We start from the raw sequence: 17,581 nt of genomic DNA, 5'->3' as shown, positions 1-17,581 counted from the left end.
ACTCTTCTTGGGCAGCTGAGGAATGGATTTATCCATTGAAGGGAGTGTGTATGTGCGTGTGTGCGTGTGTGTGTGGTATTTCAGGCATGATGACACACCATAGCAAACATATTTGTTGCTAATTGATTTTTTTTTCTTCTCCAAAAGGAGGGATCTACACTCTTCTCAGTCATTTGCTGGTCGTGCGTGGGGTTTCTGGGATTGTATGGGCTGTCCATAGTCGAAAAAAGCAGGTGGGCACCCAGAGGTCAAACAGGGCTCCCAGCCTGGTTAGGCATGGGGGGTAACGCTACTGAAAGAGGCCACCTGCTAGACCAGCAAAGGAGCAAATGGGAGCAACATAGAATAGTAATGCTACCTGTTACATCTGAGTCTTTTAAAAGCAGCTTCCACATTATTGCATTTGACCTTAATCTCATTGCTGTGATACATCATCTCTACTTTTAGGCAAGGAAATGTTGGATCTAAAGGACTGACTGACCTGGGTGAAGTCCTGGAACAAACAGGCAGCAGGACTAGGATTCAAACAAAGGCCATATGATTCCCAAGCCAGTGATTTCCACTCTGAATATGAGAAGGGAAAGAACACCAGACACGACAAACTGCATAGCAAAATAGGTAATAAAATGCATGATTTAGTATTCAGGGAATCCTGCGAAATAATTTTGTAGTTTGTGCTCAGTATAGGAGGCATTGCACTTCCTTCTGCTGTTCAGACAGGCAAAAGGCCATGGGAAGTTTCAACACCAGTTTTGAAGATGGCTTCATTTTGGTGGGATTCTCAGATTGGCCACAACTGGAGCCCATCCTGTTTGTCTTTATTTTTATTTTCTACTCCCTAACTCTCTTTGGCAACACCATCATCATCGCTCTCTCCTGGCTAGACCTTCGGCTGCACACACCTATGTACTTCTTTCTCTCTCATCTGTCCCTCCTGGACCTCTGCTTCACCACCAGCACCGTGCCCCAGCTCCTGATCAACCTTTGCGGGGTGGACCGCACCATCACCCGTGGAGGGTGTGTGGCTCAGCTCTTCATCTACCTAGCCCTGGGCTCCACAGAGTGTGTGCTCCTGGTGGTGATGGCCTTTGACCGCTATGCTGCTGTCTGTCGTCCACTCCACTACATGGCCATCATGCACCCCCATCTCTGCCAGACCCTGGCTATCGCCTCCTGGGGTGCAGGTTTCGTGAACTCTCTGATCCAGACAGGTCTTGCAATGGCCATGCTTCTCTGTGGCCATCGACTGAATCACTTCTTCTGTGAGATGCCTGTATTTCTGAAGTTGGCTTGTGCGGACACAGAAGGAACAGAGGCCAAGATGTTTGTGGCCCAAGTCATAATCGTGGCTGTTCCTGCAGCACTTATTCTAGGCTCCTATGTGCACATTGCTCATGCAGTGCTGAGGGTGAAGTCAACGGCTGGGCGCAGAAAGGCTTTTGGGACTTGTGGGTCCCACCTCCTAGTAGTTTTCCTTTTTTATGGCTCAGCCATCTACACATATCTCCAATCCATCCACAATTATTCTGAGTGTGAGGGAAAATTTGTTGCCCTTTTTTATACTATAATTACCCCCATTCTCAATCCTCTCATTTATACACTAAGAAACAAGGACGTGAAGGGGGCTCTGTGGAAAGTACTATGGAGGGGCAGGGACTCAGGGTAGGAGATGAAAAAATGAGCAGTAAAATTTTCTGTAATATCTCTTCAATCACAGATCTTACCCTGTTCCTTGGAGGGCAGTTGGTCAGTAGGAAAGCCCTCAGTCATCCTCAGAATTGGTTTTTGTTTTTGTTTTTTGGTTGGGGGGGGAACAGAGTTTCACTCTTGTTGCCCAGGCTGGAGTTCAGTGGCATGATCTTGGCTCACTGCAACCTTGGATTCCTGGGTTCAAGTGATTCTCCTGCCTCAGTCTCCTGAGTAGCTGGGATTACAGGCACCCACCACCACACCCTACTAATTTTTGTATTTTCAGTAGAGACAGAGTTTCACCATGTTGGCCAGGCTTGTCTCGAACTCCTGACCTCAGGTGATCCACCCGCCTCGGCCTCCCAAAGTGCTGGGATTACAGGCATGAGCCACCGCGCATGGCCGTCCTCAGAGTTTTAGTCCCTTCCTTGTTTAGAAACTGGAAGTAGGGATCTCTTGGGACTCTTTCTTGTTCAGTGTCTGTGATCACTGTGTAGCCGTCAGTAAGTGCTGGTTTTTATCACAACTTTCCAAAGAAACCAGCTTGAGAAGAGGGTGTATTGTGTCCGCTTATGGAGAGTGGGATGGGTTCTAGGCAAGACTGAGAGTGATAGAAGACTTAATAGGGAATGACAACACCTTCCCAAGGTCAATGACTCCCAACGTGGTGCCATGCAGATGCACTGTGCCCAGAGGCAGACAGAATGAGTTCCCCCAATTCTAAGTAACTGCGACCCTGCCGTAGACGCTCACATCTCAGAACCCATTTCTAAGGTCTCTAACAGAGGTTATTCGTGTCCGATATTTGGAGCAAATAAGGAGATCATAAACAGAGGTACTTCAAGGAGCATGTAGAGTTTCAGGTTTGGATGTCATTTACACACTTGAAGAAAAAGACAAAATCACTAAGGTGGCATTGAGTAAAGGGAGCATAGACTCTTACTAGCTACAACAGGAGTCTCTGTCATGCAGCTTGGTGCCATGGATAAGATATTTTCCATGCAAGAGAGAAGATAATAGAGAAGAAATGAACATATGAATAATGAGCCAAGAGGAATAGATATAGAAAAGAAGAAGGGATAAGGAGGAGTGACAACAATGAAAAAAAGAGATTTCTGTGGAAGGCAGTGGTGGGATGCTCAAGAGGCTGAAGTGTGAAGACAATGAAAAAAAGAGATTTCTGTGGAAGGCAGTGGTGGGAGGCTCAAGAGGCTGAAGTGTGAAGACAATGAAAAAAAGAGATTTCTGTGGAAGGCAGTGGCGGGAGGCTCAAGAGGCTGAAGTGTGAAGACAATGAAAAAAAGAGATTTCTGTGGAAGGCAGTGGTGGGAGGCTCAAGAGGCTGAAGTGTGAAGACAATGGGTACCGGATATTCCAGCACTGTCACTGCATCCCACATTCTTGGCTTCATATCAAAGCGTGGCGTCCTTATTAATCAACTTTCACGGTCTTGGTAAATTTCATGTTGAGGGAATCATCTTTTATTCCAATAACAATAACTAATATTTGTTTATATCTGAAAAACCTTTTTGCATACAATGTTATTAGTCCTTACAGCTGTATTGTGAGAGTGAGTTTTGTTATAGTCCCTATTTATTCACAAGAAACTGAGGTTCAGAGAGTTTAAGTCACCCAAGTTCACATAGCAAATATGGGGTGAAGCTGAGATCTAGGTTTCTGAAACCCTAAATCCAACGCTCACTACAACATCCTCCTAATTCTCTTTTTCTGAAAGGACATTTTTAACAGGGAAAGATTGAGTTTGGACAGAAGGGTGGCTGGAGAGAGAATCAAGTGTGAGCTTAGTGTACTTTCATAGTTTTGCTTCGGTTAATTCTGGCCAGGGTTCTAGACTCGTCTGAGTTACAAATTCTTTGGTCAGAAGGCTTTTTTTTTTTTTTTTTTTTGCACAAAGCTAATGTGTCCTGTAAAAATAGTTATCATTTATTGAACCCTTACTATAGTTACAGTCAAGCATAGTTCAAACACCATGCTATATAATATACTTCACCGACACACTAAATTCCTACAATATGGAATGTAGGTGCTATTTCCCTCCTCCTATTAGTTCTGCTGATCTAGAGACTGAAAGTTAGATAATCATTTTGGGTGATTTGCCTCAATTACCCAGGCACTAAATGGTGGGTCAGGATTTGAATCTGGCCTGTTTTATTCCAAATCCTACCCAACTAGCCACTACTTAAAGACCAATTAAGAAATGTTTATTAGCTCAAGGAACTAAGCAAGAAACTGCCTGGAACAAATGATTTTTCTCCCGTATCCTTGTCTATCTAAGTCTAAACAATTCAAGCATATACATTACCCTGATGAAGAAAAGGAAACTATTTGAACTAGCAGGAATTTAATAAAATTGTTTTGTGGTTAATGTGTTCTTTTTTCATTTGGAATGCAGAGATATAGCTTCCTAATTACATTAAAGGGAACATGTCTCATAGCTGAGCAATTTTAAGAGGTCACTGGTACAGTTGGGTACACACAGCCATTGCTCTTGCAAGTCAGGTCTTGTGGAAGGCAAATGCCTTCTCCATGGGAACCTACATCCCTTGGGTCTCCTTGGACCTTCTCATCCATAACAGTGGCTAATTGATCTTTAGAGATTCTTGTGTCCTCACAGCCCTCCCAGAGCCAGTGAGTTGTTCCCAGGGTCCTTCAGTTGCCCATCTGAGAGAGGAAGTGAGAGGTGACTTAATGAATGGAAAAGAATATAAACACCTTGGCACCTTTGTCTTCTAGAGCCCAGCTGGCTGCCATTTGAAACCTGTTGCCATTTGTTCTTTACCTGCTAAACCACATAAACAGAATTTCGAGCTAGAAATAAGGATGCATATAAGGCTTAAAACTGGAACATATTTATGGAAAAGACAGGGAGAAATAGGAGAAAGGAGATTGGGAGGATTGGTTCTCAAGAGAAAAAAATTAAATTGATGATTTTGTAGAGAAGAAAGAATAAGAACTTGGAGACATTTCAGTGAGTATCAGGGAAAGTGGTTACTGTGGATTTAAAAAATATTCCTGGACTTTATAACATGCACACACACGCATATGTATAGATATAGATACAGATATCTATATGTAGATACAGACATACATATCCAGATATAGATAGAGACATATACGTGTATATATATCTAGACCCAGTATATCTATATCTATATATTAGACATACATGTGTGTATCTATCTAGATACACATGTATGTCTATATCTATATATATACATATACATCTAGATACATATATGTATGTGTATATATCCAGATATGTATACATATATATCTAGATATATACATAAATGATACATATATATCGTGTGTATATATATGTGTGTGTGTGTATATATATATACTCATATATATGTGTGTATATATGTGTGTGTATATACATATATGTGTGTGTGTATATACATATATGTGTGTGTGTATATACATATATGTGTGTGTGTATATATAAATATATATATACACATATATATATATTTCATTTGTTTTACTGGCATCACTTGTCATTGAAGTCCATAGGTAAGATCAGGAACAAGACAAAGATGCATACTTTCACTACTCGTATTCAACATAGAATGAAATTTCATTGCTAGAGCAATGAAAGCAGATGAAAGAAATAAGACACCCAAATTGGAAAGAAGATGTGAAATTGTCTCTGCAGATGACACAATCTTATATGTAAAAAATCCTAAAGACTCCACCAAAATGCTGTCAGAACTAGTAAATGAATTCAGTAGTCACAGGACACAAGATCAACATAAAAAATTAGTTGCATTTTTATACAGTAACAACAAACTATCCAAAAAAGAAATCAAGAAACAAATCCCATTTATAATATTTAAGAAACTCCTACAATGAAGTCAATAGCAAACAAAAAAACTCACTAAGTAACCATTTAAAAATGGGCAAAGGCGGCCCGGTGCGGTGGCTCATGCCTGTAATCCCAGCAATTTGGGAGGCGGGGGTGGGTGGACCACTTGAGGTCAGGAGATCAAGACCTGCCTGGCCAACATGGAGAAACACTGTCTCTACTAAAAATATAAAAATTAGCCGGGTGTGGTGGCAGGTGCTGTAATCCCAGCTCCTTGGGAGGCTGAGGCAGGAGAATTGCTTGAACCCAGGAGGCAGAGGTTGCAGTGAGCCGAGATCGCACCACTGCACTCCATCCTGGGCAACAGAGAGAGACTCCGTCAAAAAAAAGAGAGGGGTGGGCAAAGAATAGACATTTAGACATTTTTCCAAAGAAGTCATACAAATAGCCAAGAGATATAGAAAAAATTCTCAACATCACTAATCAGGGGAATACAAATCAAAACCATAATGAGATATCACCTCACACCTCTTAGGATGGCTATTACTAAAAAGCCAAAAGATAGCTAAGTGTTGGGCAGGGTGTGGAGAAGGGAATCTTTGGACATCGTTGGTGGTACAGCCATTGTGGGAAACAGTAGGAAAGTTTCTCAAAAAATTAAATGTAGAACCACCGTATTATCCAGCAATCCTACTTTTGGTTATACATAAAGCAATATCTAAAGGAAATTACTACCTTGAGAAGATATCTGCACTCCCATGTTCATTGCAGCACTATCCACAATAGCTGAGATATGGAAACAATCTAAGTGCCCACCAAGAGATGAATGGATAAAGAAAACATGAGACATGAATATTATTCAGACGTAAAGAGGGAGGAAATCCTGTCATTTGCAATAACATGGATGAACCTTAGGATACTATGCTAAGTAAAATAAGCCATACACAAAAAGACAGATACCACATGATCTCATTTATATGTAGAATCTTCAAAAAAAAATCAAACTCCTAGTAATAGAGAGTAGAGCTATGGTTAACAGGGGCGGGGGTGGAACAAAAGGGAGGTACTGGTCAAAGCGTAAAACCTTCAGCTATAAAGTAAGTACTGCAGACCTATTGTATGTTATGATAACTGTAGTTAATAATAATGTATTCTATACTTGAAATTTGCTAAAAGAGTCGGTGAAAGATATTCTGACCACAAAAATGGTTAACTATTTGAGGTGATGGATGTTAATTACCCAAATTGTGGTAATCATTACACAATGTATATACTGTATATATCAAAATATTTTGTTGTACACCCTAAATGTATGCAATGTTTATTTGTCAAAAAAATTCACAGTGAGTTCCTCAAAGGGTGATTGCTTATTTAGGAGATAAATTTAAGGAGGAGGCATTCTTTAGCTGCAGAAGGGAAGGTTCAGATACACCCATCTGGCAATCAGCAACAGGAGGGAAGACCCCTGTCTTCATGGAGGTGGTGGTGATGAGCTTGTGTGTGTGTTGGGGAGAGGAATGAGTGTGTGTGCACGTGTGCATGTGCTGTGTGGGAGCACCTTCTCAGAGGCCCAGTGTGACACTGGGAGACCGAGTAGCAAGAAAGGACCCTGAGTAATGTTCAGCACTCGTTTCTTTCATCTTCACTCAATCTCTATCCTTTTGTAGGTGTAAGAAGGCTGCTAAACCTCTCTCCCTAAACCCTTTTCTTGCATCTTGATGCCAGAAATGCCTCATCATAAATCAATATCTGAGCCAGAAGAATATTAAGAGAAGAGTTGCCTTTGCCCTTATGGAGTCTTCCATCCATATCAAATTCTTTTCAGATTTTTAAAAGGCTTTACATGTTTCATTCTAATTCTTTCTGGGGCTGATATAAGAGAGCTGAGCTATGACACTTCTTTTATTACAACCCAACCCAAAGCTTTGCTTATTTATCATTTAACTCAAGGAATGGGGATGCCGTTCTCTTCAACAAGGATGTGAGGAAAGAGGGGAATATACAAAAGATAATGACAACAACAGAAGGCACATTATAAGAAAAAGTTAGAGAAGGCTTTTATTGTATCTTGATATACAAATATTATTATTTAAAAGATATGGAGATCAGTGGTTTTCTCTGCCATCTGGCTACTGAGAAAGAAAACCTTGAGTCAAAGATGGTTTGGCACTGGACATAGGGAACGACTTAGCTATGAGTGTGTGGTGACTCTGAAACAGCCATAAAGGGCAGCTATGGCCTCTCCATTACAGATATGGGCAGAACGGGTTTCTAGGTGGTAATGTGCAGAGAATGTCAGAGCTGTCATCTGATTTGACTTACAGTCCAAGTTCCCTAGGAACCCGAATAGACAAGTGTCCTTAGCATTGATGTACAGAAATGAAGAACCAACAAAGCCACTATTTTGACATCAATACCAGCATCGTTTTGGTAGAAGAGGCCCAATATTTAACAGGTTTATGGCTAACGACCATACTTAGGAATTTATTCAACAAATCTTTATTTCATGACTGCCACATATCAGGGAATTTTCTGGGAGTTGGGACCCAGCCTTTTACTGTGGGGCTCGCCATTTGTCTGTGGGCATACAGTCTGCAACCAGTCTCCACTGGAATTTCAAAGAGGGAATTACGTTGCTCAAGGTTAAACATTCCTTGAGTACTTTTTTGATACATTTTCACGGCCCAGGAGAGAATTTGGTCATATGTGGTTAAAATAATTTTGAGGTCTACATTATTGTTGCTGTCACTTATTACATGAGACTTTGCCATCCTGGGAAGCATATGTGGGAGACACTGGAGAGCTAGACGGCTCGTGCCCTCAGTGTCTTGGCTAGTCACCCCCTTCCGGAAGGGAAGGTCTCCCATTCAGCATATGCTATTGCTGTTCTTGGGCTTCTAAGCTTCCCAAAGAAGATGTCAAGATATTTTCCACTGCAAGGGTTTGTGAAAACCCTCATATGTGACATTAACTGACAGTAGAAGGACCCGAGATAACTTCTAGGGTGTATTTGTATAACTGAGTTCAAGGATACTCCATACAACTTCAGTGAGAAAAAAATCTAATTTATAGAGAATTATTTGAGGAGTATTCCTTTATTCTTTTCCTGAGCGTCCATTTCCTAATCCCCAGACTGCCATCCAGGACAGCTTCATTTGGTCCTTGTTGAATTGCTTTTGCCACATTGAACTGTGCTTTAGTAGCATGGCGTCAATATACATTAAAGGAAACAATCTTGTAAAACCCAAGCTGTGTTTGCTGTAATGACATTGAGATGCCTTTAGGAATACCAAGGGGAACATTTCTCTCTGGTGTCATTACCAACAATATTTACGCACTTTTAATCTTTAAAACTCATGGACACTGTAGTTTATGTAGCTAACATTGTCTCCTTCCACATTGGACTCTTGAAATCCAAGAGTGGAATTCATATCCTATGTTTTCAAATGTATAGCACCTTGTAGGATTCCTTTTTGGACTTGTCTATGCTTGCAGGTTTCATATCACCCTTTAACCCTGATTCCTAGTTTACTAGTTTTCTTTACTCACGTAGTAAAAACTGTATTTTATGTATTACTGAGAACATCTAACTTTTTCTCTGAATGAACTAGGGATATAAATAAAGAAAGTCTAATCGTTTACTCAGAAAGAAAGAGGTCTTGCTATGTTGCCCAGGCGGGTCTCAAACTTCTAGACTCAAGCGATCCTCCTGCCCCAGCCTCCCAAAGTGCTGGGATTACAAGCGTGAGCCACTTCACCCAGCTAATATGTGGACTTAAATATATATATTTTAAAATATATATATATTTATATATTATAAATACATATATAAATATATATATAATAAAATATAAGTTTATATATATATACACACATACATATTTTTTTTATTTTTATTTATTTATTTATTTATTTTTGAGACAGAGTTTCACTCTTGTTGCCCAGACTGGAGTGCAATGGCACGATCTCGGCTCACAGCAACCTCTGCCTCCTGCGTTCAAGTGATTCTCCTGCCTCAGCCTCCCGAGTAGCTGGGATTACAGGCATCCAGCACCATGCCCGGCTAATTTTTGTATTTTTAGTAGAGACGAAATTTCACCATGTTGGCCAGACTGGTCTCGAACTCCTGACCTCATGATTTGCCCACCTCGGCCTTCCAAAGTGCTGGGATTACAGGCGTGAGCCACCACACCCGGCCTAAATATATATGTATATTCCAGCCCTTAATCTGGAAAGCTACTGCTTAATTCCAGGATTTATTACCAGACAATTAATAATTGACAATTATTCCGTATCAGTTCAAACTGCTCTTCATTTTTGATGGCTGTTTTTATTCCGTGCATGCATGTACCATACTTTATGTAACCAATTTAACCAATCATTTCGGTTGATGAGCATTTCAGCTGTGTCCTGCCTTTGCTCTCACAAGCAACATTGCAATGAGTAGCCTTGGATATACATCGTTTTGTACACTTGTGAGAGTATCTGTATGCTACATTTCTACAAGCGAATTGCTGATTCACAGTATTTGTCATTAATAATTTTGATAAAGATCACAAATTTCCCTCAATAGAGTTTGTTCCAATTTACACTCCCATGAGTAAATTTTTATTTTATTTACTATTTATTTTATTTACAAAACTGAAAGTGAAGGATGGTGTTATGGAGAGACTGAATTTGCATTTCTCTCATCATGACTGAGGTTGAGATCTCTTCCTAGTTTTAGAGTTGTTTGTATTTCTTTTTCTGGGAACTTGCTCATCACACCCCATTTTATCTATTGGCTTATTATTCTCATTCACAGAAGCTTTTAATATATTGCAAAGTTCAGCTCTTTATGAGATAAATTTGTGAGCTGTAAATACTTGTTACAATGTTCAATTTAACTTTTGACTTGATTTTGCAGGTTTGTGATACATAGGAGTTGATTTATGAATCTTTTTTATGCTTCTTGGTTTTAATGTTAATGTTTTAGAAAGACCTTCCTGCAGGGCCAATAAGGAATTCAGCCATGGTTTAATTTAGTTATTGTTTTGATTCTTTTTTACATTTAAATCCTTGATCCATTTTGAATTTGTCCTGGTGTAAAGGACAAATATGTGTCCAAAATTATTCTTTTTTTCAGATGGCTAACTAGGAGTTCCAACAACCTGTCTTGTATAATCTGTCTGTACTTTATTGGCCTGTGTTACACCATTATCAAATACTAAATTCCACAAGAAAATGGGTCTATTTATAAACTTTCTTTACCATTCCACAGATCTATCTCTTCAAGCATTCAAGTCACAATGTTTAAATTATTGAGTTTTAGAGTCTATTATACAGTAAACCATCTGGAAGGAGTAGTATCCCCCTCATTCCTCTTCTTTTTAAAAAGAGATTTCACGACTTTTCGTGTTTATTTTCCACTTAACCTTTAACATGAACTTATCCAACTCCACAGTAAAATCCTGTGGGCATTTTATTAGGATCATGCCACACTTTAGTATTAGGAATTGTCTTTGTCTTAGCTAATGGTTTTGGCTTGAAGTCTACCTTGTATTGTATTAATATCCTAAATATTTTATTTTTATTTTTATTTTTAAAAATTTTAAATTTTTCGGCCGGGCGCGGTGGCTCACGCCTGTAATCCCAGCACTTTGGGAGGCCGAGGCGGGCGGATCACGAGGTCAGGAGATCGAGACCATCCTGGCTAACACGGTGAAACCCCGTCTCTACTAAAAATACAAAAAATTAGCCGGGCGTGGTGGCGGGGGCCTGTAGTCCCAGCTACTCGGGAGGCTGAGGCAGGAGAATGGTGTGAACCCGGGAGGCGGAGCTTGCAGTGAGCCGAGATCACGCCACTGCACTCCAGCCTGGGCGACACAGCGAGACTCCGTCTCAAAAAAAAAAAAAAAAAAAAATTTTAAATTTTTTAAATCAGAAGAGAGTGCAATGCAGTCCTTCAAAAATTATGCAGTTGAGTTTCCTACATTTGGGGAAATCATGCGGGTCAGCATATCCGGAGCCTTGCCCTGGAAAACCACCTTCGTGATCATGGTAACTCCTGCCGGGTAAAAATACTGCTTTTTTTTGTTCCCATTTGCCTGATATACCTTTGATGACCTTCTTTTTTTCCAATCCCTTCTTAGTCACAGTGCCCAAGATGAACTTTACTTCATTACCCAATCTTGAAAGCATTTTTATTTTAATAGGGAAGTTAAATATTTTTTTTATATACTACTAAATCTTTTTTTTTTTTTTCAGACAGAATCTCACTCTGTCACCCACGCTGGAGTGCAGTGGTGTGATCTTGGCTCACTGCAACCTCTACTCTCTGGGTTCAAGCGATTCTTGTGCCTCAGCCTCCCAAATAGCTGGGATTACAGGCATGCACCACAATGCCCGGCTAATTTTTGCATTATTAGTAGAGATGGGGTTTCACCATGTTGGCCAGGCAGGTCTTGAACTCCTGAGCTCAAGTTATCCACCCGCCTCGGCCTCCCAAAGTGCTGAGATTACAGGCATGAGCCACTGCGCCCAGCCAATACCATTTTGTTTTTTATTAATTCATTTACATTTAGTGGTATGATGTATATTTGGACCTAACTATATTATTTTATGCTATGTTTTGTTGTAGATTTTTAAAAAACATTCACTATGCTGACTATTGTCTTTACCTTCTTTTTTTGTGTGTGTATTTCCCTGATGGAAGAGAGATATGTCCTAATGTTTACTTGTATAATAATACATTTATTTAATAATTTAGTCTTTTGTTTCCTTAGAAAGTATCTATAAATTTCCTATTTTAAGCAATTAATAAATTAATAAGTTTCTTTTTATCTCTTCACTCTCGTTCACTATTTAATTTTATTTTTAGTTGATTGCGTCAACTTTATTAATGTTATTCTTTATACTCAAATGTGCTTATGACTCTGTTGGCTTGTCAGTTTTAATGAGACACTTTGCTCCTAGCTATTAAAATAAAAAAAATCAGTATACTTACTCTATTAAGCAATTTTTTTTCATTTTGCTTTCTCAAAGTGTGTTGAATATGGCATTTCAACATTTTCAAGACATATAACATTAGCATTCTCTTCTGTCTCCCTATTTCTCATATTGGCTTTAGTTTGGTCTGGTAGTAAAATTCAGTGTGTACCATTAATTTCTTGGATGTAGATTTTTAGGCCATCTCTGGACTCATGGGGAAAATATTCCTATAGTTTTAAACATGTTCAGACTTTGATGAGTGTGAAATTCTTAGGTCACATTTTTATCTTAAGGTCACTCTTGCCCTTGGATCCCAGGCAAAAGGAGGACCTCTGCCCTAGCCCCATGTCTCAGGGTATCCATACTTTGGAGTGCCTTCCTCACTCACAGTATGCCCCACTGTTTCCCACGGCAACCGCGCCATTTTACATTCCCAGCAGCAATGCGTGGCATTCCAGTTTCTCCACATTCTCACCAACACTTGTTATTTTTTATCAGCCCTGTGAGTGGGAAGTGATATCTCATTGTGGTTTGCTTTTGCATTTCCTAATGATTAGTGATGTTGAGCATCTTTTCATGTCCTTGTTTGCTATCTGTATATCCTTTATGGAGAAATGTGTATTCAAGTCCTTTGGCCATTTTTAAATTGGATTGCTTATTTGTGGTTGTTGAGTTGTAGGAATTATTTATATATTCTGGATATTAATCTCTTATCCAATGTATGCTTTAATTTTTTTCTCCCAATCTTTTTCCTTGCCTTTGTAGTCTCCTGATTGTATCCTTTATTGTACAAAAGTTTTTAATTTTTATGAAGCCCAGTTTATCTCCCATTTATTTTGTTACCTGTGTTTTGGGTGTCATATCCAAGAAACCATTGCCAAATCCAACATCGGGAAGATTTCCCCCAGGCTTTCTTTTCAAAGTTAATAGTTTAGCTCTTATAGGTCTTCAGTCCATCTTAGTTAGTCTTTTTACGTAGTATAAGGTAAGCATCCATCCCTATTCTTTTTCATGTGGGTATCCAATTTTTTTCAGCACCATTTGTTAAAAATTTTCTTTCTCCATTGAATGGTCTTGTCACTTTTGTCAAAAATCAATTGATTTTTGTGAGTGTTAATTTCTGAACTCATTATCCTATTCAATTGGTCTATATGCCTGTCTTTATGTCTGTACCACAGTGTTTTGAGGGATTAGTTTTTTTATATGGACAGGGTCTCCGCAATAAATGTATTTGCCTGGTCCCAACACACCCTGGGCAGCCCTGTTGAGGATTTCACAGGCTCTGCTCTAGGGTCATCTAGTGATGAATACTGCAGAGGCATCTGAACCAGCCTGATTTATTTGCTCTCTCAAGTGACTTAATCCATTTGCTCATCTGCCCAATGGGTTCTATACCTTTGAAATTCACCATCTTTACCAGGATTGTCTCACTGTTGACCTGATACAGATCAGTCTTCCAGAGAATATGGTATACTCTTTAAATCACATTTTCAATTCACATTTTCACAGGAGTGCTTTCCAATATTATATTTTAAAATATTTGTTCTGTTTTCAATATTTTTATTTTTTCTTTGAGTACTCCAATTTTATACTGCTTTTCTTCCATAGCTGTTACCCTCTAATTTCTTTAAACTTCATTTATTTCTGTTTTCATTTATTCATTTCTCTCATTCTCTCTTCTGTGACCCTTGCTGTGTTGTGTCCATGTCTCTTCCTGCGCCCCATCCAATTTTGCCTTCATTTCTGTGACGATTTAATCTTTTTTTCTTTCCCTGTGTTTCCTGATCTTTGCTGGGTCGCAGTTCACATCCTGTTTTCTTACCTTATGTTCTCTGAAATTTTAAATCTCTTCACTACATTCATGCTTGTTAGAGGTGATTGCTTCATTATGCCTTTAAAAACTGTTATTTTCCTAATTAATACTTGTGCTAATTTTTCTCCGCTCCTTGGCAACATTTTTTTTCTGGTGTCTTTGTCTATCTGTTACTTACATTTCCTCTTCTTTTGATCAGTTTCTTTTTTTTATTTTCTTTTTTTCACCCTCTGATCTATTTGAACATGAAATATTTTTCTTATGTTATTTTTGTACATGTATTTTGCTGGTTCCTTTTTATTGCTCATCATTGGAGGAAGCGTGTATTTCTTTTTCTTTTTTTGGAGATGGGGTCTCACTCAGTCACCCAGGCTGGAGTGCAGTGTTGCAATCATAGCTCACTCTAACTTCTAACTCCTGGGCTCAAGAAATCGTCCCACCTTGGCCTCCCAAAGTTCTGGAATTACAGGTGTGAGCCACTGTGCCTGGTGGAAGTGTGTTTTTCATTAATAACTATTTGCATGAAGTTTGCATGAGGTGCATCCAGGGCCTCCTTGCAGAATCACTGGATTTTTTTTCTGATGAACTAGGATTTTCTGTGTGTTTGCTTACCTTTTACTTTTCCCTAGCCAAAGGAGACACAGAAGCTATTTTAATTGCTTTGATTTATTAGAAAAAGTTTCACTGGCCGGGCATGGTGACATGTACCTGTAGTCCCAGCTATTCGGGAGGCTGAGGCAGGAGGATCACTTTAATCCAGGAGTTTGAGGTTGCAGTGAGCTATGATCTACTGCACTCCAGCCCACTGAATGTAGTTCCTATCTCCTCATCTGATATGAGGCCAGCCACTCTTTAGAAATATGACCTATTCGTATGATTCCTTATTTGGCCTGTTCTTCAGCTTTCCAAAATCAAATTTGCCACCAGCCTATACCTGTGGTCACCTCCGCTGAAATAAGAGACATAGTTTTCGACCCAAGGGTGTGCTTTGAGAAGTATCTCTGCTGTGTCTTTCTGAGCTCTGTAGCTGCAGAGTCATCTTTCCAAGCAACCTCTTCCACTTCAACTCACACCAGTGCTCAATTCCCACCTGGTTCACAGTCCTCGACATTTTGTGGTTTGGAGTTTTAGATAATTCTCAGTTTCTCTGAAAATGGAAATTCAACTTCTGATTTTAATTCTCCTTGCGGCTTTTGAATGATTTATGTAATAGAAGGGGGAAATACTGATTTTATGGTATGATGTTATATGCTCTATTTATGCTTGTTGAGTTGAATTTCCAGTAGTTATCTACATTTATTTATAAGTTCCTTTTCTGATTCTTGCACACTCGGGTGAGATAGTAGGCCAGAGTTGAGGGTATACTTTGTGAACAGAAAACAAATGCCAGAAGTATTGTTTGTTCAGTGTGAATCTAACTGGACTTAGATGACATTTCAATCTTTCGATTTTGTTTTCATCAGACCCATCTCTAACATCTGAAAAAGGAAGAAGTAAATGAGAAAAATCTTCTTCATACACAAGTATCTTTACTGAAAAGTTGTTTGCGCCTTATACTTAATTTTAACCTATTAAACTACATTTGATATAATCTGTTTTCCTGTGGTCTTTAGCAATAACCATGCTCCCACACCCCATCCTATGCAAATATGTGCATATGTACATTATGTGCAGAAATGTGCATGCTTGTACGTATCCATTCACAACTTAGTTTATTTAGACTGACGCCAATTTTCACTCGGAACAGGCAGTGAGGGATGAAGGAGGGAGCCTGGGCATGCGAGGTCGGTATGGTGTACAAGCCAGGCATTATTCAGGTCGCGGGAGCTAAGGTTTGCCGTCAACTGCTTCATGTCCTTCTACTGAACATTGTAAGATCATTATCATAATTCCTTCACCAATTTGCTTATTAAATATTTCATGAAGGAAACACCTTAATATTTCCTTAATTGAATGGCTATTCAATGAATGATAACATGAAGGTGCTCTTGGAAGAATAACAAGATAAGACAGTGGTTTTCAGAGTGTCCCCAAGGAGGCCATTTTCTCAGGGGTCCCCAACCAGCAGCATCACCAGCTCCCAGGAACTTGTTAGAAATTTGAACTCTTGGACCCCAGGCCTGACCTCTTCAATCAGAGACTCTGCGGGAAGGGGGACAGTCATCTGTGCTTTAACAAGCCCTCCTGCTGATTCTAACGCACACGTGTGGGAATCACTGATATCACCCACGATTCCTCCCCCTATCTTTTCTTTTGGTTCTGTATAAAACTGAGTCACTTCAAGGGTTAAACGAGCTCACTACATGAAGATTCTAAAGTATAAAGTAGTATACATTTTTTAGGTATTTTGTCCACCATATAAGGGGGCAAATTGAGGTGGGAATCTCTAAGAGTTCAGCCTTAACCTACCCAACACCTCACGTATGTACTTTTTCTATTTTCTTTTCAGTGATAACACTTAAGATCTACTCTCTTAGCAAATTTCGAGTATACAATGCATTATTATTAATAAACTATGGTCACCATGCTGTACATTAGATCTCCTTAACTTATTTATCTTTAATCAAAAGTTTGTAGCCCTTGACCAGCATCCCCCTATTTTCTTCCACCCAGCAGCCCCTGGCAACCATCATTCTACTCTGTGTTTAGATTAATGATGTTTTTACAGTTTGTTATCTTAAAAGTCATCCAGAGATAGGTTAAAGGCTTAGATTCTAGAGTCAGACCTCCTGAACTTAAAGACTACATCTGCTACTTTCTAATAATAATGATAATTAATTGTATTAATAATTATATTATATTAATAATTATTAATTATTAATATAACATTTAATTATTGGCAAGTTACTCAATCTCTCTATGCCTGCTTTCTCTTTAGTAAAATAATAATATAAAATGTGAAAAATAGTTTATATATCACAAGTTCTTTTAGAATTTAAGGGTGAAAAGTCACAGCATCCAGAGAAACTGAAAATTGAAATAAGTCTAGCTGTTAGTAATCAACTGTACCTTCTTTGCTGAGTGGCAGAAGATGAAACTTCAGCTATCCTTGGTTGCTTTATGTCAGTGTTTCCAATGTACTCAAATCTGAGAGTGGAATGCCATTTCAAATGAAAACGTTCAGGTGAAAACAATGGCCAGATGGTCATGAAATGTTTACCATCATCACAAGAGACATGAGGAAAAGTGTTTCTTCCCGTTTCATGGCCGGGCCAATAATTTAAACATTTTCTCATACATTTTGATAAAGTGGTGGTGTGGACAAATATTTACTAAAAGAC

General features: G+C 39.1%; 1 protein-coding gene across 1 annotated transcript; it reads left to right on the top strand.

Moving 5' to 3' along the window:
* The first annotated feature begins 730 nt into the window (after window positions 1-730).
* On the top strand, window positions 731-1,666 carry OR2Y1 (olfactory receptor family 2 subfamily Y member 1). The gene has a single exon (XM_527156.8). It carries the CDS (start codon window positions 731-733, stop codon window positions 1,664-1,666), a length of 936 nt encoding a protein of 311 aa, XP_527156.7.
* The last annotated feature ends 15,915 nt before the right edge of the window (window positions 1,667-17,581 follow it).

This window comes from Pan troglodytes, chromosome 4, assembly GCF_028858775.2.
Source record: "Pan troglodytes isolate AG18354 chromosome 4, NHGRI_mPanTro3-v2.0_pri, whole genome shotgun sequence".
NCBI lineage: Eukaryota > Metazoa > Chordata > Mammalia > Primates > Hominidae > Pan > Pan troglodytes.
Note: the sequence above shows the minus strand (reverse complement) of the source record. Positions and strands in the feature narration are given on the sequence as shown.

Bases quoted from the DNA above. Each gene is read 5' to 3' on its own strand.
- OR2Y1 (XM_527156.8), top strand. From the start codon at position 731: ATGGGAAGTTTCAACACCAGTTTTGAAGATGGCTTCATTTTGGTGGGA.